The following is a 21,027-nucleotide window of genomic DNA, read 5'->3' on the forward strand; positions in this document are numbered from 1 at the left end:
CATCACTATATGGGACAGGCGGCACCAACAGAAGATATCTGTGAGGCACCGTACTCTTCCTTAGAAGCAATGGTCCTAGGGCAGAGAACCTCTGTATGTTTCCATGTAAAATTAGAGGCTTTTAGAGATACATTATACCTGTAGCAGGCCTTGGCGCAGTGTTACGGATCCATACAACATGGATACTTGAAACAGCCCTAAGGCCCCATGCACACTACCGTATTTTTCATCCATCCGTAAATACGGATCCATAGTCATTTATAGACATCTGTAAATCATCCACATATATGAAACGGTGTCCATAAATACGGTCCGTAGTGCATCCATAACGCATTCCTATTTACTGATCCGCAAAAAGAAGAAAACCACAAATGATATGCAACATCTAGCAACGCTTCCGTCATTACGGACGGCTACTGGTGCACATCCGTAGCATCCGAAATCACGGAAGCGCCAATAGACTTCTATGGGAACAGACACCCATCCATAAAAATACGGAAATGTGTCCGTAGCCCATAGAAATTAACGGGTCCGTAATTACTGATGAAAAATACAGTTGTATGCATGGGTTCCTATGCTAAGTGGTACAATTTCGTTTTCTTGTTTCTGGATTTGTTGTCTCAGCCTTGATATCATAATCACCAGAATGGCAGGAAATTTTTTTGTTAATATGATTATACGTAAAGATTCAAAAATAAAAAACGAGACCACCATGAACGGAGTGAGCAAAAGTTTCAAACTTTATTTCAAGATTTTGTTTTCAAAATTCTTAAAATTAAAAGACAATGTAATGAAAACCCACCAAAAAATCCAAAATGCATTAACTCTTTATGAACTGCTTGATATCCCTACGGGTGAAGGGAGGTCACATGGTCACCACAGGAGCGTTCACACGTCACATCTGCGTTCTTGGATCCATTTGAGCCATTATGATATTATATAAATAATATATTTCTGACCATATTCATCTTCCGATGCTCCTGCTGCTCAGCTTTATTAATCCTGTGGCACTAAAAGAAAGGAACAAAATGTGACTCGTCATATAAAGACGAGACACAAGACGAGCCGCATCCGATATAAATCGTCTTGTATTGTTGACAGTGCAGAGTCTTTACCTATGACACATCAGAAAATGTATTTCATGGCTCAGAGAATATCTGTAAAGCCCTCTACACAGTTTTTATATTCACCATTTATATTATTTGATGTTTTGTGGTGTATCTCATGGGCACAGCTATGGGGTGCCGATGGGGCGGAAGCTAGATGCCAAGTGGGTGCCAACTAGTCAATCTGCCTTGGCCAGGGATTTTAGATACAAAGCTAGGGCAGTGAACTCGATTTTTGCCCCGGAAAGCCTAGCCAAGACTGCATGGATGATGAGCTACTTTTCTGGTATAATAATAGACACCAGATAGATTCATGTTATATACCCTGCAATGTGTCAGGTTCTTATAAGACAATATACCAGTTGGCATGCGAGTATATAAAGCAGAAGGGGGCCGCTGCTTGTACGGTCTCATGCCATCACACTCCTCCATCTCATAGCCGAGCTTGCTACTTCCTCTGCCCCAATGCAGATTTGGAAAAAGCCCCCTTAACACCCAGGGGCCATTTATAACACTGTCTTCTTATGCAGAGGGGCCTTTGGGTCCCTTCAGGCCCAGCCAGGGCCGGCGTGCAACTATTGCTTCTTCCCCTTTATAGCTTCAGCCTTATCCCCACCCCTTCCCATACTATATAGAAGAGTAGGATGGAATGACCCTCTGGCAAACTGGACCACCTCTTTTTATGGACCCCATAGTGGTTGCATGGACTGTTTCTATCATATATATGTCTTTGGATAACCTTCTACCCCAAGCACAGCTACAAGAGAACTCCTACCACGTATCTGTGCACAGTGGAAGCCATCATGTAATATACCCTATGCAATGTGGCCCATTCATCTTCATGTATACCATTCAATGTGTGTCACCCCCTGCAGCCCAATAACAAACTAAATCAACAGATGGGGTATTCTGGTACATGGCAGCACCAATTACAACCGGAGGCAGAATGCCAATTGAAATCCTAAGCTGGCCATTGACAGTCAAACACTTCAGTGTGATCCAAGCAAAACATGTATCAGGGCCCCTCAACCATCATGTGCCATTTATAGTACTGGTGTGTAAAGGGGCCATTTGGTCCCAACAGGCACAAGGGCTCCGATGCCCCGCCGATGGTTACAACCCTGTTCTGTAGTAACTGGTCTCTATGTATTATAATCTCACACATTATATCAGCTTATTACTTCATTAACTTACCGAAGGCATATTTGGCAAAGAATCCCGTTAACTGAATGGAGTTGTCACTGTGGAATTGAAGAAGAAGAGAATTTCCGGATGACCTGATACTGGGCACGGTGATGCCCTTGCCACAATATCTGCCAATTAGAGGGGAGGTCGTTTTTGGTCCATTAAATACAAGGAGATAATCGTTAGTGCAGATTGACATGTACTCCACATTAAAGTTTGTCACATTTAAAGACACCTGAAAATATAAAGAAAATAAAATCCAGTTACATATAGTGATTATTGAGTCTGTATTTTGTAACACCACCCAGCCATGAAAGACTATTCTTCCATATAGAGGTGTAAAAATAAATAAATATATATAGATATGTATACATCATACTTGCCAACATTTAAGAAGAGACATGCAAAATGTTAGGCCCCATGCCCCGCCCATTTATGTAGGATACGCCCCAGCCTACGGAATTTAAATTCCAAATGCCCATATGACAATCCTTCTCACACCCCAAAATGAATACAGACCCCCGAAACAAATACAGATATCAGACTACCTAAACAAATGCAAACCCCAGACCAGCGCCTCTGAACTAATACAGACCGCAGACCAGACAACCTCTAAAAAAACATCGCTGACCAAACCCCTCCTAAATGCAGACCCCAGACTATCCCCTTAATACAGACCCCAAACTAGGCTCCCCTAAGCAAAGACCCCAGACCAGACTACCCCTAAATACAGGCCTCAGACCAGATTCCTTCTTACACAGACCTGAGCCCAGACAATCCCTGTATACAGACCTCATACCAGTCTATTCTTACAGACCACCCAGACCTGACTATCCCCTTATACAGACCCCAGACCAAACTTACAGACACTCATCTCTCCCCGTTTTTGAAATGCTCTTCACTCCCGGGCTTCACCGCAGACAATGCGGGCCAGCACCAGGACATTGTTTGTGGTGGTGCCCTGGACTAAGGAGGATTGCAAAAACGGGGAGAGGTGAGTATATTCTGTGTCCGGGAGATTTGCTTTCTCGTCCGAGAGATCTTTTTCCGGGAGTTTGTATCTGTTTCTGGGACGGCTGAGTGACAACCAATATGGCTGCCATTACAGCTCCCATAGGTGTTGTCTCGCTCACTTCCCATATGGATATTGTATACGAAGCAAATTTGTAATGTAGGAGTCTGAATTATAACCTCTGTGTCCGTATTAGTTATCACCCAGCTTTCCCAGAAACAAACATTGTGAAGGAACAGATGAATAGCGTTTTTATCAGCTTGACCAAGAATTACTCAATGACTAATTCATGATTTTTTTAATACATTTTTGGGAGGATGGAGTTCTCTTTAAATACATACTGTATATACCCCATATATTGTTTTAATAACTGTTAAAGGATTTCCCCTAAAAAAAAAAAGAAGCACAAATTCAATATCAATTTATTGCACTGCCCAAGATTCCAGCGCTAGTCCATATACTCACCGCGAACCCAGTAGGTGCATTTATAATCCAGGCACAATCCGAAAAGGAGGGATAAGGAGCGGGGTACAGGGGAGAAGAGAACGTTCCCGTAGGACTGGTAAGCATGGAACCACAAGTCACTGGAAAACAAGGAATATATAGATATAAATATCTATAGTCATTTTACTAGCAAAACCTACAGTTAGATATAGTAAATATATATATATGTGACCAATATAAGATAATTGAATACCTATCTGTCTACAGTAGTCTTTTGGGAGCATAATTATATTATTGCACACAGTGGTGTACAGGAGGGGGCCCCACAGAAAAGATCAAACTGTTCCCCCATTATTGTTCTGGTTTTGCCACTCAGGTCCCTCCTATGACCCTTGGGCCAATTCCCCACCCCTTGCTTACTATCAATGCAGTTCCTCTGGAGAGGAGTCCTGCTCAGGCTCTCGCCACCCAATGCAAAGGAGGAGAGACCAACCAGGGCTGAGCCCCCTCTCTCCAAGGATCCTATGGCAGAGGGGCGCACACAAGCCCCTGAGGAAGCCTGGTTTTTCCTGGTGATACGCGTGGGAACGGTCTTTGTTTTTTAAGTGTGCGCCCCTGGGCCGGGTTTGTATTTTCATTCTTGTGATGCCTTCGGTATGTGCCTTTTTGCATTGTATGTCACATTTATTCATGATCTTATCCTATTTTAAGAATAACTATATGTATTGAAGTGGGATCCTTTTTGGGGTTACTCATGCAGTCCGGCATTTCTAGTTTGGGGCTCTTGCGCACTTTACGGTGTATCTTATTATGGATCACTGTTTGTATTCTTGTATACAACGCTTTTAACTTGTTTGTCTTCCCCTTTTTTTGGTGTCAAAAAAATGTTGATAGAATTTTTTGATGTGCATGTCAACTTTTTTCCCCCTATTTTTCTGGTAGTTTTAGTCGCTTGCTCTAGGGCATAGATTTTGGACTCGATAGATATATGGTTTGCCTGCCCACATTTGTTTTTTTTGGAGGTAGCAAATACAACCGATGCCCAATGCCTGGAAAGCCAATTGGCCAGCATAATAGAATATGTGGCCCAGGGCAATAAGAAAAGTAGGACCCCCGATTACCCATTATTAGACAGTTATTCGCATATGAAGGGTTTATTTTACATTCCCTTGTGGTCTAGGACAGTGAAAGAATCGATGGTAAATTCAGGTTAATCCCATGGGTCCTGTCCTCGGGGGACTCCTAGGAGATGGAAGCCCTGGAAAATTGCCCAGTTTACCATACCCTACAACCGTAAAGTCATAGGTGTCATTTATTCATTCTAGTCATTTGAAGGTTCAATGTAATTATACAGAATTCACAAATCTTTTATACACTGAAAATCAAAGGTAATACATATTGCGAGTGCATTCACTTACCAGTGCTATATGAAGCCTTGAATCCAGTTGCTTCAGTCTTATTATCACTGACAAATTCAATAAGCATTGTAGTTCCAGTTGAGATCATAGGGGGCAGCTGTCCTGTCCCTCAGCCTCTTTCTAGTAATAGAGGGGCTGATTGACTTGGGCCATCATAAATTCTTAGGTAATCGGAGGCACAGTCTGGGGAAGCTTGAACATCAAAAGCACTAAACTGCAGAAAAATCTGATAGGACAAGATACCGCTTAGTATCAGGTGGTTTATCAACATTGCAATACACAAAAATGCTGAAATCATAGGGCCTCTCAATTTTTTTATTTGCCCTTTCCTGTTTACCTTGACGGCAAACAAAAAATTGTCAGACTTACCCTTCCCTGGGTTCCAATGTATCAAAGTGAGATGACCACAGCCGCAGCCCATTGACCTACTGGCCGCGATAATAGTCACCTCACTGCCTTTTTTGTTTTTTTTACAAGCAAAGTTGGACTGTGCCCTGGAGGCCGTACCTGAGAAATATATTCCCTGTCTTCAGGTGAATAGAGGACACTGAGGTAGCAGTAGCACCTGGGCCATGGTCCCTAAGGGGGACCAAAATCCCCTCTTTCACTTAAGAAGACACCAGTAGTATAAATGAAACATGGTAGGTGGGGGGTCCTGTAGCAAATTTTGCATCGGGGCCCAGGACCTTCATTACTCCTCGACCCTGTGAGTACATGCATGGTTAGAAGGGTTTTATACAAGGATCGGGCCAAAACCTGGGCCATTCAGACAGAGCTAAGGAGCACTACAGGCAATGACAATGGTTCTGTACCCAATTCTATACTACCGTTTGCTATAAAAAAAATAGGGACTGTGTTCACTGAGAACAGTACATGTGTAACTATCAGTACTTGAATTTGGCCACCTCAAGTCTCATATATCTCACCTGATTGGATGGGAGCCGAATGAGCCAAACACAATTGGTAGTACTGGGATAATTATTAGGGTAGTTGGAAGAAATGATTGATCCTGTAGAATTAGGCAGTAGTCCCCGACAGAGTCCTGTAAAATAAAATATATTGATTTAGAAGTTTAAACATGCTTTAATGGGTATGATTACTTTTCAACACATGTTGAATTAATCTATTTAAAAGTTGGTTAACTTTGTACATTAAATTAATTATCTTGTACTGATCCTGAGGTACAACTTGTATTATACTTCAGAGCTGCATTCACAATTCTGAAGGCTTCAAAGTAGAAATCTTCCAGTATTTTTGGCTTCGCCAGTGTCTGCACGTTATTACACCAGGCACTGTAGTCATCTGATATAGAAAAAAAACGAGATGTCTCCCTGCATTATAGGAGATCAGTTAAGCTGCTGGGTTTGTCTGGCAACAAGTTCATTGACAGTTTCCAATAACAACCAGTAGAATTGTGAATGCAGCTCTGGATTTAAATACAGGCTGCATCACTGGATCAATACAAGATTAATAGTGTTATGTATTTGCAAAGTTACTCAACTTTTTATGTAGATTAGATCCATACATAAACTGTAAATTCCAAAAATTCATTAATTTATTACCACACTGATACAACTTGTTTATTTTTGCAATATCCAAGGTACTGAGTCCGTATCTTTGTCCAATGGGTACAGAGGAGATTGGTTTCGGGATGATGGTAGGTAGATTATTTGGCTCTATAGAGAAGGCATATCTAGAAGAAAACATGTAAATGGGTCATAGTATCTACAATCAACCAATAATTTTCAACTAAATTTATGAGTATTCTTATGAAATATATGTGGTATTACTATTATACAAAGGAGACTGAGCTTACACATAAGATGTTTACCCTAATTATATCTAAGTCTTAAAATTATTGGGATAACCCATCCTGCAATTTCATATAATGGGGGTTTCTGATTTGACAACCATTTTAATGCTAAGCATTGTAATTATTGGTACAGTCTAATATAATCCGTCAAATCGTATTGGTAGCTGCTGAGTGTAAATGTTGACTACTTATGTGTCAAATGTTTGTTCTCTAGCACACTCAGATATTGTCTGACAGCTACCATTGCGTCAGCCATATTAGCTCTCATGGGGCTGCTTTTATTGTCACTCGGTCACCCAGAGTAAGGCGCATTCTCCCTCTCTCAGCTCTCCCTGGCAGTCACAATGAGACAACCCTCACCCTTCAATCCTTCCCACTGAGCAGAGACATGTTTGATTGAATCTTTGCCTATAGAATTGGAAATATGATCTGGTATCAATGGCCACATGTGTACTATGTGGATAGTCAGACCAGAGCCTTCCCCTGATCTATAGCTTCATTTTTACTAAAACAATTTGAAAAACATGAAAGACTGAGAAGTGTACTTTCATAGTGACATTAATGATAGAGGAAGTAGCTAACTTCTCCTCCCATTTGGGTGTCAATGGAAATTAATATAGAAGCAGCTGAATGAAAAGGAAGATAGTGAATGGGACTTCTCACACACCAATATAGCAGACTTATTATGAGAATCATTCCCTGAATAGTTTTTAGTTCAATCCAGAAACATTCGACCCTTTCTGATAGACTAAGGCATCATGCACACAGCAGTGCCATGTGCACGGAGCCTGTCATGCCAGCACAAGGAGCCCCTACCAGAGATGGATTAAGGTCAGTGAAGGACTTTGAAAACACTTGGTGAAGGCCTTCATCCCACCTTTGGGACACCGACCCCATCTGACCCCCGATCGCAGCCACATATAAGAGAAGTGGTTGAGCATGTTTGTGGCCTTCTTCAATGAAGTCGCGGGTTGTTCTTAGCCCCTAGGTCCCCAAGGTACGGGAGCACCCAGGGTACATGCCCCATGTGCTCTCAATATAATACAGGCCGGGTCCCTACAGTTCCGTACCACATAGTCGTAAAGGTGTGTGCTGCAGTATGGTGCCTCTGTAAGGCACCATATTACAAATGTATTCTTCTATGGAGGCAATCTTAATACCACCTTAATACGACATCTTATGGCACATGGCACAAAACCTCTTTATGCCCATAGACGTGTCGGTGCTGTGTTATACAACTTGTAATTTGTATGGGGCCGTAACACAGCCGTGCGCATGCAGCCCCTATAATGAACTTTCATCTTCTCACCTTCCATAGTGCATTACAGATAAGTAGTCATATTCGAGTCCTAAATTATTGGAGTCGTACTTCAGAAAGTTTACTGCAGTTCCTGTAAAGGGAAAGATTGTATACGATAAGGTGTCAGAACCCTTCGTGTTGTTAGTTTACTTAGAAATGAGATGTCACAAGCCTTCAATATCCACAGATGACATCACAACACCTCGAGTTTTGCACTATAGAGATGTGGTCCTACTCCAGTCTGTTACCTAGTATGATGTTATCCAGGATTATATCAATATAGTTGTCGCGGTCACTTCTGCTCTGCTCATGATAGAATCCCAGCGCGTGGTTGAGTTCATGTTGGACTGTCCCGTGTCCCATGCATTCAGTAGGCAGAGACAGTGGCTGACCTCCTCCTCTCTTACCCAAGTAGGACCAACAGCTATGAAAAATTCATCTTCATTGTATTACTTGGATGACCACAAAAAGTAATAACAATAAAAAGTAATAACAATAAAATAGAATAATAACTATAGCCAATGACTTTATTAGTGAAACCAGCAAATATGATGTCACTGCTTCATCAATTGTCCTAGAGAAAATGGCTGATGGGATTGTCTCTTGAAGACATCACCTTTTCATTTGCCCCATTAGAACATATGAAGACATAGAGGTGGGCTCAGGACCCCCCTATTTTAGACAATAACAAAGAGAAGGTCTTGATCTGGTGGACCTGGCCCTTCGATGTTTTGCATGGTCGGCTATTCATTTAAATGTCCTACATGTAATACTTAATTTCCCCTGTAGGGTGTAGTTTTAGAGGGTGCAGAGGTAGCAGTTGCTGGTGCTTAAAGGGGCCAAAAGTTTATTCTGCCACATAAGAAGATAAATGTCATATGGTAAGTGGGGGACCCTGTTACAGATTTTATATTTAACAGTGATCTTGAACCCTTTTTGAATTGAAGCCGGCCAAGCAGAAAGCTGATTGCCACTTGTCCAGCTTCAGAGTCCTCAAGTGATCAGGTGATTGGCCGGCTTCAATTTTGAAGGAGTGGGCTTAAGGAGACAACCTTAATGAGTTGCAATACTAGATACAACTCATGGACAGGCGTGGAACTGTTTTAGGAAAAAAAAAAAAGATTTGATCTGCAATACCACACATAACCTGTGGACAGGTGTGGCGCTGTTTTTTTTGAAGAAAGCAGACATGTTTTTTTTTTAAAATCCTGTGCAACCCCTTTAACATACATACATACGTCTGACTGATGTTATCAACTTGTATTTTAAACTGCACTTTTATAAGATGCCAAATTGTGCCTTTAAACTGAAGATAATACAGAGAATTCGTAAAAGGAACAGCACAAGCATTGTCTACGTACCCACTGTTCGCTATTATTTGCACAAAATCTGATTCTGTCGTCCTCGGCAGGAAACGTACGCAGGAGAGAGTTTCAAATTCCTGCATGGCTGTTTTTATGATAGACACAGAAGATTCCTCTGAAAGTATAATGACACGTTATGCAGCAGCCACGCCAAATCTCTGCTAATTTCATCACGAAATGTAAAAATTATGGTATACAATACAGAATGTCCTAAATGCGACTCCCAAAAGATGGAAGACATTCTGACGTTTTACATGCAGTACCATGCCAAACCACATGGTGCGATGATGTGCAATTCAAAGCTCCTTCATTTATTCAAGTGTAGTAACATACTCAATTCTCCACCTAGTGGTAGAACTTTTTACTGCATTAATTTACAATAATGGAATTATCAAATCAGAAACAAACATTATAATTAATATATAATACTGTGACGTAGCTACACAAGAGTTGTTCATGGACACATAGTATCCCCTCGGGTTAGCGGATGCTCAGCAGTATTTGGCACAGTAGGGCTGTGGGTGAAATTGCAATACTCACTAATGTCAGATGAGAGAGTGTACGGCACATTGACTATTCCAGTAGTGTTCTTACTCCATCTGCAGGTATCTCCATCACACTTTATGGCACTGCGATCAATATCTACAGCAATGTCTCCTTCTTGCAGCAGCATTTTGCTACCTGGGGATAGGAACATATCAGTATTTTATGGCAATTAAAACAGTAAATTAGCAATCTTTCTAATAGATAAGGCCTCCTGCACACGGGATGGGAATGCTGCCGTCTGGAATTTAGGTGCGGAAATTCTGCAGCATTTCCATTCCGTGTGCAGGAGGCCTAGAAAGGAGGCTCATAGGGGTCAGGCAAGTAGCATCATGTAACATGTAGTTCAGATGAGGATTTCATATTCAAGTACTTACCAATATTGTAATTCTAAATCACAAGACATTTTAAACCCTGCCACATCCACCAGGGAAAGACCCCAAAAAAGTCTAGAAATGCCCATTTTTAATATAAATGATCACAGACTCCCTTTTGCAGCTCGGTTTGCAGGACTGTCATGTGAAAATGGGGACTTTTGGCAAGCGTGCATAAAACAATACATGGGCTATAAACAAGCAAGTTGGCGATACAAGGTGAGATTTCCCACTGGCATCTATGGTCATTGAGACATTTTCTGCCCTCAGAACCCACCACACATACACACTTTGCCAGCTGCAAATCTGCAAATGATGGAAAACTGAAGTTCTGACCCTACCTCCCCTCCCCTCCTCTTCTTTATATTGCTGATTGTAGTCACGGACCAAGAAAACTTTTTGTGATTCGGAAGCTCTGCTCAAAATCATGACCCTTATTTTCGGACAATTCTCAGTCCACCCATAAATGAACAATTCTTATATCTCTACCTTTGTTGGAAGCTAAGATGATACTGAAAACATCTGGAGGCTCCACCTCTGGAACTTCCGTCACACTTTCAGCTTAAAGAGAAAAAAAATTACAGGAAAAAAGGTCAATTGATAATAATTCTCATTCCACCAAAATGTGATTGTGTCCAGTCCACAATATCCATTATTACAGAGAGATGGTAGGAGTCATTATAACTGCTGTAATTTCCATATGCAAATAAACATTAAAATGTAACCAGGAATCTTGTGTGTAACCTACAGATTTAGGGTATTTTCCATTTCCTCTGCTGGCTCCTATAAATGCACATTATCTCTCTCCATGCATTTGTAGTAGTCAAGCTCTTCCTGCTGTGATCATGCTGATGTGCTAAGCCCTCAGAGCCAATCAGATGTCTTTCAACCTCTGCTCCCTCCCCCCTCTCACAGCATGCAGTCTCACAGACACAGAGAGAAGCTGCAGCTGCATCCCCCTCCTCCCTGTATACTATTTACTGTACTACTCTAGACAGACTTTTTATGGAGGTTTCTGAATATTTAAAGAGATACTGCAGGCAGGGAAAGGGAAACTATAGGAGGCTGGAAGGTGCGGACGCCGCCAAATCACCCTAATAATATATATTACATAGGTTGATTTATCCTCATGTACAAAAAATAAATTATAATGATACACTTTACATTGTAACCCACTTCAGAGCAATAAATATTTATCAAACACGAGATTTATGAGAAATCGCGAACCTACCTTCTTTATTCACAGCTTTAAAATTAATCTGAAATAAATATATAAACAGGACTGGGTGAGAAATAGTTATGTATTATAAATATATTATTGGTAATTTTTATAGCGCCAATATATTCCACAGTGCTGTACATACTTTCCCATCTCAGACAAATCCCAACATATAAATACGTCAGGACAATGAGCTGATATAGTAGAGGGAAGCTGCAGGCAGACACAACTTACCTAGACGGTGTATGAAGTAGTGGGCTACCATGTTGAATGTAGTGGTCTTTGCTCTAGCTAATAGAGGAAGACCCCAGTGGGACACCTTCTCTATGACCTCCATATACCCTCCTGGAGCATGTGGACAGGGTTTGTGCAGACCCTTTAAGATGACTATACATTAACCAATGCCTCCAATCCAACCAGTGTTCTGATGTATTTGGAGTAAGCAAGCACTATAGAAAACTCAAACAAGCACAGGGAGTATATACCAACACCAAGCAGATACAATACTACTTTAATTCAAGACCAGGACTCCGATGTGTGATAAACACAGAGGGACCATGGCTCCTACCTATGGATCAGTACAGTTCTGCCAAACCATCTAGGTACCACTGTCAGCGCCCCATAGCCAGCTGAGATCAACACCCTAAAAATTCTACCTACCTTGGGATTCACACATTTACAGCTTTTCCTTTTTGAGACAAGAACGGATCATTTGCCCTTTTCAGGTATATGGAAGTCATAGCTCGGTGGTCCCATGCTCAGGACCTCCCCTCTATGAGTCCGAATGGAAGGCCGCTCGTAATACTTTGTTTCCTCCTGTCTTTCATCTAATTGCTAGGGGTTAGAGAAGCCAGACATCAGCTGATGACTGTACGAGCTTCCTTTTCCACCGTGCCACCTTCATGAGAAAGCCCAATTAAAGGGTATGTACATCTTGGAAATTGGTATATCCTGTGGCACTGGAACCCAAGCATCTCTAGAACGGGACCCCCTGACCACCATCCTACCTTCTGTCGCTGTGCTATGGCCACTGTGTAACGAGGTGGCCGGGTTTTCCGGAAACAGCAGAGCTCGCTGAGCTTTGCTGTTTCCGTAACTCCCATAGAAGGGAATGGGAGATATGGAAACAGCGCAGCCCAAAAAACTCAGGGATTTCCGTACTCCCAGCTACCGCGTAACTCAGTGGCTGGAGCACAGTGACAGGCTCAGAAGGTAGGATGCGGGTCAGGGGTCCCCTTCTAGAGATAAGTGCGGGTCCCATAAATGTCCAAGCTGGGAATACCCCTTAAAGCTATACAATATCTGGGAATTACATACCACCCTCCCTGATATAGGTAGATTTTAGAGCAGTGTTGTGAAACTACAACTCCCAACATGCCCCAACACTTTGTAGTCTGCTTACCTGTAGCGGCACTCCAGTACACGCCTGTATCATGCAGACCAGCAGAATAAAAGATATTCTTCTCTTGATTCGTCTCTTGTCCATCCTGTAGGGACGATGACGTCTTCTCAGTACTATATGCTATGTTCCAATATTGATAGAGGATCACCTTATAGTCTCAACCTGAGATGGTGACCAACCAATCAGGTGTCAGGAATGTTCCGACAAGCTGTTATAACGGCCTCTGGTTATCCATAAGATGCAGCACTGGGTGAGGACGATGGGTGAGGTAGTAATCCTAGCAGCTTCCATTCATTTCACAAATGCAGAACAAATTACAATTTTGCACAGATATTGATAATTGTCACCTTAGTCCTCACGCACACGGCCGTAATATGGATCCATGATATAGCAAATTTATGGTCCCATACTGTATCTTTCTCATTTTATGAGATGCAAAAATTGCACAAATTGTGGCGAATTTCTCAAAAAATGGCTCATACAGGATGATATATTTGGCACATCTAGCTAGACATTTCAGACATTTTCTTCTAGGTCATCAATATAAGATCGGTGGGGGTCTGACTCCCGGCACCACCGGCGATCAGGAGATAGAGATAGAGAGATGGATAGATGATAGTTAGATATGAGATAGATAGATAGATAGATAGATAGATAGATAGATAGATAGATAGATAGATAGATAGATAGATAGATAGATAGATAGATAGATAGATAGATAGATAGATAGATAGATATGAGATAGATAGATAGATAGATAGATAGATAGATAGATAGATAGATAGATAGATAGATAGATAGATAGATAGATAGATAGATATGAGATAGATAGATAGATAGATATGAGATAGATAGATAGATATGAGATAGATAGATAGATATGAGATAGATAGATAGATAGATAGATAGATAGATAGATAGATAGATAGATAGATAGATAGATAGATAGATAGATAGATAGATAGATAGATAGATAGATAGATAGATAGATAGATAGATATGGGATAGATAGATAGATAGATAGATAGATAGATAGATAGATAGATAGATAGATAGATAGATAGATAGATAGATAGATAGATAGATAGATAGATAGATAGATAGATATGGGATAGATAGATAGATAGATAGATAGATAGATAGATAGATAGATAGATAGATAGATAGATAGATAGATAGATAGATAGATATGGGATAGATAGATAGATAGATATGGGATAGATAGATAGATAGATAGATAGATAGATAGATAGATAGATAGATAGATAGATAGATAGATAGATAGATAGATAGATGGATAGATATGGGATAGATAGATAGATAGATAGATAGATAGATAGATAGATAGATAGATAGATAGATAGATAGATAGATAGATAGATAGATATGAGATAGATAGATAGATAGATAGATAGATAGATATGAGATGGATAGATAGATAGATAGATAGATAGATAGATAGATAGATAGATAGATAGATAGATAGATAGATAGATAGATAGATAGATAGATAGATAGATAGATAGATAGATAGATAGATAGATAGATAGATATGAGATTAATGACATAGATGCTCAGGATATTAATTGATTCAGTTCACCTGAATCCATTTGGTAAAGACAGTGTGACATTTGGAAGAAGTGTACAGAGTGGATTACAGCAGGTGGAACAGATCATGTTATGGGGTCACTCATTACATATAGAATAGCTGCACAGTACAATGTGTTTCTCTTATCCTGTTAGTTATGGGGCTGTGCAGGGAGGGTGTCAGGGTGGGTGCATATTACCAGGACAGTAGCAGGTGCGGACCACTCCTCACTTCAGAATGGAATGTAATGTAAACCTACACACAGAACATCAGGTCGGGTCCATACGGCTGTAAGATTTCATGCACACGGTCCTTCAAGTTATACAAAGCCGTAATATGGCCCCCATAGTCTTCAATGGGCTTTACTGTACATCTGTATATTTTCTATTGCATACGGAGGCTGTTGTCTGTTGGATTACGTATACATCTGGCACGTTCTATAGGATTACATAACTGTAGGCACTCTGTGCCCAGGTCCAACCAGGTCGTACTATTTGTGATGGTCGCAGAGTTTCCCGTGACGTTATTTACTAGAAGGAAACATTGTCCCATTTGCATCATCGATAACCCTTATGAGATAGAAGTCGAATCCTTTAAATTCGATAAATAATAAATCTCCGCTGGGCAATGACGGGCACTTCTTATCGTCAGAAGTTCTCATACCTTACCCCTTACACGATCCACAGCCCAAACTAAAGAGGTTTTCTGGTTTAGCCTAAATTCTTAGGTGACATGTGTGAATTTAGCCTTAGAAATCCCATTTTCAAATACCCTATTTGGGAATTCTGAATTAAAAGAGGGGAGATCCTCATTCTGGAGCATCCTTCACCTGGAACATAGAGCAGCTACAAAGTTCTTCTCTCCCTCTATCCGGAGTATATGGCACATATGTCCTATACACAGCCCATACATTTTATTGGGAATTGTGTAATGCTTCATTTCCCCTCTGGTGGCGCTGCAGGAGAATTAATCATTTGTTCCCAGGTTTCCCCTGCAGATTACAACTGATTGTTGGGGGTCCCAGCAGTCAGACATTTTGGGGGACTCTTCTAACAAAAAAAATTGTCCAAAGGTGACAACTATTTAAAAGGAAACATAAATAACACTCTCCAAACATGCACACACCTCGGTGGAGCAGGTAAAGGCAGGCAAAGTCCTAGGTGCCTTATAGAAACAAATACAGTATGTGCCTTACTGCTTAAACAGTCCGTACTTGCACCAATAAGTCCAACCTTCCTTTTCTGATTTTGGGACCCCTACAATCACTAGAACAGGCGTCCCGAGACCCCCATTCCTCCTCACTGCACGATGTCAAAGACTCGGCATGTCGTAATCCAACATGTCCGATGCCTCTTACCACCAAGACCTGCCTTCAGGGGACAGTTGGCAATCCCCCCTATACACATGACATAGTCCGCCAATCCCATCATCATTGGCAGATTCGGTTATCTTTTTTCTCATGTGTATGGCCAGATTTAATGGTGCAGTAACACTTGTTGTCTCTTTTCTATTTGCCAGTGTAAGGGCAACCACTGAGGCAAATATTTTTTATGGGTAGGTTATTGTCCTCTGTGGGTAGCGGAAGTCTGGCTCCATAACTGATATGTGATGGATCCAGACAGAATAAATCAACCAAACAATGCAAAATAAAGACACAAAACATTATAATTGGGTGTTAAATGGTCAAAGCTTTATTTATTATATGACCAAACCCAAAATGGCAAACCTCCGACTCACGAAGAGTCACCCTCCAGCACGCAGGAAAGGAAAAACCCCCTGTGGGGGAAACCTCTAGGGAAACCATGGCTGGAGGATTGCCCTTCCTCTGGGCTTAGAAGGTGCCAAAATATAATTTGTAACAGAATTTGTACATTTTATAAGATTTTCAAGGAAAGACAATACAACGAACGAACGAACGAACGAACGAACGAACGAACGAACGAACGAACGAACGAACGAACGAACGAACGAACGAACGAACGAACGAACGACATAAACCCCATAATTCGGCTGATCTGGTTGGCTAGGCACCCATTAAAATTAATGGGTGATACAGGTAATGCAGGATTAGACGGGTCCTCCAGATGCCTCTTTGTAGCACCTGTCTCCGTTCTGTGATGAAGAAGTGGTCTTGGGTAGGGGTCTTCCCTTCTAGAACCTCCAAATTACATCAGGTCGGTATTGGTGGGGAAGTCAAGCTCAAGGTCCTCAGTCCCATCCAATATGGCGCTGAACGTGGCAGTAAAACCTTCTAATATGGAATCTTCTTTATGTCATAAACATTTGTATTTATGACATCATCACATTCATCATCATTACTGCAGGAGTTTATTACCACTGCCGCCTCATTCATTGTGACGTCACCCACAGTGGTCTGAAGTGTTAACACTTTAATGACTGGCAGTGTACTTACCACAGAGGCTATTATAATGCACTTGTCACATTTCAAGCCCCTGGTCGTTCTCATACTCTAAAGACATCCTAATACATAGAAGCTGGTGTCAGGGGACATAAAGGGAAATACATCAACTACATCCACTGAGATGTGTATATTGAGCATATATATGTTTATTGAGCGTTTCACTTAACGTTGGTTGATTTGCTGAGTGGGACCAGGCGGCCGGATCCCCAGCATTTTAGTTTGTAAGGATTGATGGAAGTGGCCACAGGGATGCTCAATTAATATAAAAGGAGGATATTTAGGAACGCCACTTTATATTTGCACTAAAATGTGCAACTTTTAACTCCTCTAGCTACTTTCAGAAGTGGCGAGAAAACTTGGTCCGGAGATAACTGACATACTAAGGGTATGTTCACACGCAGTGACCAAAAACGTCTGAAAATACAGAGCTGTTTTCAAGGGAAACTTTTCAGAAGTTTTTTAAGCCACTCGCGATTTTCGCGGTGTTTTTTCTGCCGTTTTTTGGAGCTTTTTTAGATAGAGTCAATGAAAAACGTCCCAAGAAGTGACCTGCACTTCTTTTTCGCGGCCGTTTTTTTATGGGTAAAAAAACGCAGCGAAAAACGCTCCGTTGGAACAGAATGCCGTTTTCCCATTGAAATCAATGGGCAGATGTTTACAGGCGTTCTGCTTCCGATTTTTCGGGCGTTTATGGCCCGAAAAACGGGTGAAAATAGGCCGTGTAAACATACCCTAACTATCATTTCCGCCAGAAAATCTGAACTTTTGTTCAACAGACAAAAAATGCCAAAAATGCACCAAATTTATTAAGATCATGTGTCTTTTTTTTAAAGAAGTCTGAATTAAGACTGGCCAGTCTATGGGAATCCGCCCCACAGTACCTACGTTTTAGTGGCTTCCAAAACATGCGTATGAGGGGTGTCACTCTGTGGGTGCAGGAGCCCCCTCTGTCATCTGTTATATGCCCGGTCCTGGTGACAGATTTTCTTTAGATATGATGGTGTTTAATATGAATATCTGGGCCGCCATTAGGGCACTGTATACACTATTTATCTGGACAGAGTATGGAGCTCTGCACAATGTGTACGTTATTTATTAGCGCAATATAAGGCACTATTTATTTAGGGACTGTATAACACTATTAATTTTGCAGTAGAAACGTTTATACATTTATAAACTGTGTATTACTGCTGTATAATCCATAATAGTGTCACTAATTGTTCACATAACAGCGCCAACTCCCTGGATTTTATAATTTTTTCAAAATATCCGCATCCCCTTTAATCTAGTTTATTTAGGGAATATAAATCCTTTTTCATTGATTTTGTATGGGCCGGTTCTGCTCCTACACTGGGGTATAAGACTACAGAAAACCTAAACCTCAGTAGGCCAAGGACTTGCCAGATTTGGTGATCTATCATAGGACGTCCATGTTTTCTTAGAGATGATAAAACAGTGGGTGGTTTTAGGAGGAGTAATACTGGGTTCCCAGCAGCTGGGGGCCACTTGGGGCTTCGGTGCTGACACATTATTGTCCTCACTAAACAAACTGCATTTCCTCCAGGGTCCCTCACGCCGACAGTTCTCCTCGTTTCAGAGTCAGATCCTCTTAGTAGTCAGATCTGTCTCAACCCTTGTCCCATGTCCCTCCATGCTGGGAATATCACTCTGCTGAGTCCCTTTTCACCGAGTCCTTGCCCCCAATTTACTTGTTGTTATTCTTCTACGGGACTAATGGTTGGGACATAGCTGGATAATTGTGCCATGTCCACATTTAAATAGAGACACATGCATCTTTACACATTTGGTGCATTTTTGGATGTCCATTGGCCAAAAGTTTAGATTTCCTGGCGTAATTTGTAGTAAACATGTCGGTTATCTCCTCCCAGTTTTCTCGCCTCTTTTGAAAGTATATAGATGAGTTAAAAGTGAAAATTTTAGTGCAAGTATGGTGTGTACCAAAATATGCAAATAAAGTGGCATAAATCCATTCCTGAATATCCTCCTTTTATATTAATTGAGCATCCCTGTGGCCACTTCCATTAATCCTTATATACTAGATTGCTGAGGATTCGGCCGCCTGGTCCCACTCAGCAATCCGCCAACGCCAAACATATATATGCTCAATATATACTTCTCAGTGGAGCCCTAAACAGAAGTTAAGAGGTGAAATCAGTGGCTGTAGTTGATGTATTTCCCTTTATGTCCCCTGACACCAGCTTCTATTTCTTAGGACGTCTTTATAGAATGAGAACGACCAGGGGCTTGAAATGTGACAAGTGCATTATAATAGCCTCTGTGGTAAGTCATTAAAGGGTTAACACTTCAGACCACTGTGGGTGACGTCACAATGAACGAGGCGGCAGTGGTAAGAAACTCCTGCAGTAATGATGATGAATGTGATGATGTCATAAATACAAATGTTTATGACATAAAGAAGATTCCATATTAGAAGGTTTTACTGCCACGTTCAGCGCCATATTGGATGGGACTGAGGACCTTGAGCTTGACTTCCCCACCAATACCGACCTGATGTAATTTGGAGGTTCTAGCAGGGAAGACCCCTACCCAAGACCACTTCTTAATCACAGTGATGCCATCCTCTTCATACGGGTTGTCTGTAATAGAGGGGGGTTTCCAGCAGGAGATCCCCCTCTATTAGCCAGAGCGGAGACAGGTGCTACAAGGAGGCATCTGGAGGACCCATCTGATCCTGCATTACATGGATCGCCCATTAATTTTAATGGGTGCCTAGCCAACCAGATCAGCCGAATTATGTGTTTCATGTCGTTCGTTCGTTCGTTCGTTCGTTCGTTCGTTCGTTCGTTCGTTCGTTCGTTCGTTCGTTCGTTCGTTCGTTCGTTCGTTCGTTCGTTCGTTCGTTGTATTGTCTTTCATTGTAAATCTGATAAAATGTACAAATTCTGTTACAAATTCTATTTTGGCACCTTCTAAGCCCAGAGGAAGGGCAATCCTCCAGCCATGGTTTCCCTAGAGGTTTCCCCCACAGGGGGTTTTTCCTTTCCTGCGTGCTGGAGGGTGACTCTTCGTGAGTCGGAGGTTTGCCATTTTGGGTTTGGTCATATAATAAAAGCTTTGACCATTTAACACCCAATGATAATGTTTTGTGTCTTTATTTTGCATTGTTTGGTTGATTTATTCTGTCTGGATCCATCACATATCAGTCATGAAGCCAGACTTCCGTTACCCGCAGAGGACAATAACCTACCCATAAAGGTTTTTTGCCCCAGTGGTTGCCCTTACACTGGCAAATAGAAAAGAGACAAGTGTATCTACACAATTAAATCTGGCCATACACATGAGAGAAAAGATGACCGAATCTTCTGATGATGACGGGATTGGCGGACGATGTCATGTGTATGGGGGGGATTGCCAACTGTCTCCCGAAGGCAGGTCTTGGTGGTAAGAGGCATCGGACATATTGAATTACCTCATGTTTTCTCCACAGGGGGTTTCCTATACCTCCCAACTTTCAAGTATTGTAAGGAGGGACAACTGATGAAGCGCACAAAGTGCGGTTCAGCAAATTCTTTTTTATTAAGCCACACCGCTAACCCTGCCTAATCTCCGTCTGTACACAGCAAGTTCAGCACACACAGTATCATGCTCACATATTGCCTACCTAAGAGTATAATGCCCCCATAGAGCCCTTCCATAGAGACCTTCCATAGAGCCCTTCCACACAGTATAATGCTGCATAGTACCCATCACACAGTATCATGCCCCCATAGTGGCCCCACACAGTATTATGCCCCCAGAGTACCCCCCCCCCACGCAGTATAATTCTCCATAGTACCCCCCAAAGAGTATAATTCA

General features: G+C 41.5%; 1 protein-coding gene across 1 annotated transcript; it reads right to left on the reverse strand.

Moving 5' to 3' along the window:
* Positions 1–802: 802 nt before the first annotated feature.
* Positions 803–12,043, reverse strand: LOC142660190 (embryonic protein UVS.2-like). Its single transcript, XM_075836772.1, has 12 exons — positions 12,013–12,043; positions 11,049–11,120; positions 10,183–10,323; positions 9,640–9,757; positions 8,527–8,702; positions 8,288–8,369; positions 6,728–6,858; positions 6,092–6,207; positions 5,166–5,391; positions 3,769–3,887; positions 2,301–2,526; positions 803–1,010 (listed from the first exon to the last, which is right to left on the reverse strand). The coding sequence occupies exons 1-9, from the start codon at positions 12,041–12,043 to the stop codon at positions 5,275–5,277; spliced, it is 984 nt and encodes a 327-aa protein (XP_075692887.1). The 3' UTR covers positions 803–1,010; positions 2,301–2,526; positions 3,769–3,887; positions 5,166–5,274.
* Between the last annotated feature and the right edge of the window lie 8,984 nt (positions 12,044–21,027).

This window comes from Rhinoderma darwinii, chromosome 9 (genome assembly GCF_050947455.1).
Source record: "Rhinoderma darwinii isolate aRhiDar2 chromosome 9, aRhiDar2.hap1, whole genome shotgun sequence".
NCBI classification, from domain to species: domain Eukaryota; kingdom Metazoa; phylum Chordata; class Amphibia; order Anura; family Rhinodermatidae; genus Rhinoderma; species Rhinoderma darwinii.

Coding starts and splice junctions, on each gene's coding strand:
- LOC142660190 (XM_075836772.1), bottom strand. CDS start 12,043: ATGGTAGCCCACTACTTCATACACCGTCTAG. Junction 11,121..12,012: donor CTACTTCATACACCGTCTAG/GTAAGTTGTGTC, acceptor TTTCTCTTTAAG/CTGAAAGTGTGACGGAAGTT. Junction 9,758..10,182: donor CACTCTCTCATCTGACATTA/GTGAGTATTGCA, acceptor TTATACTTTCAG/AGGAATCTTCTGTGTCTATC.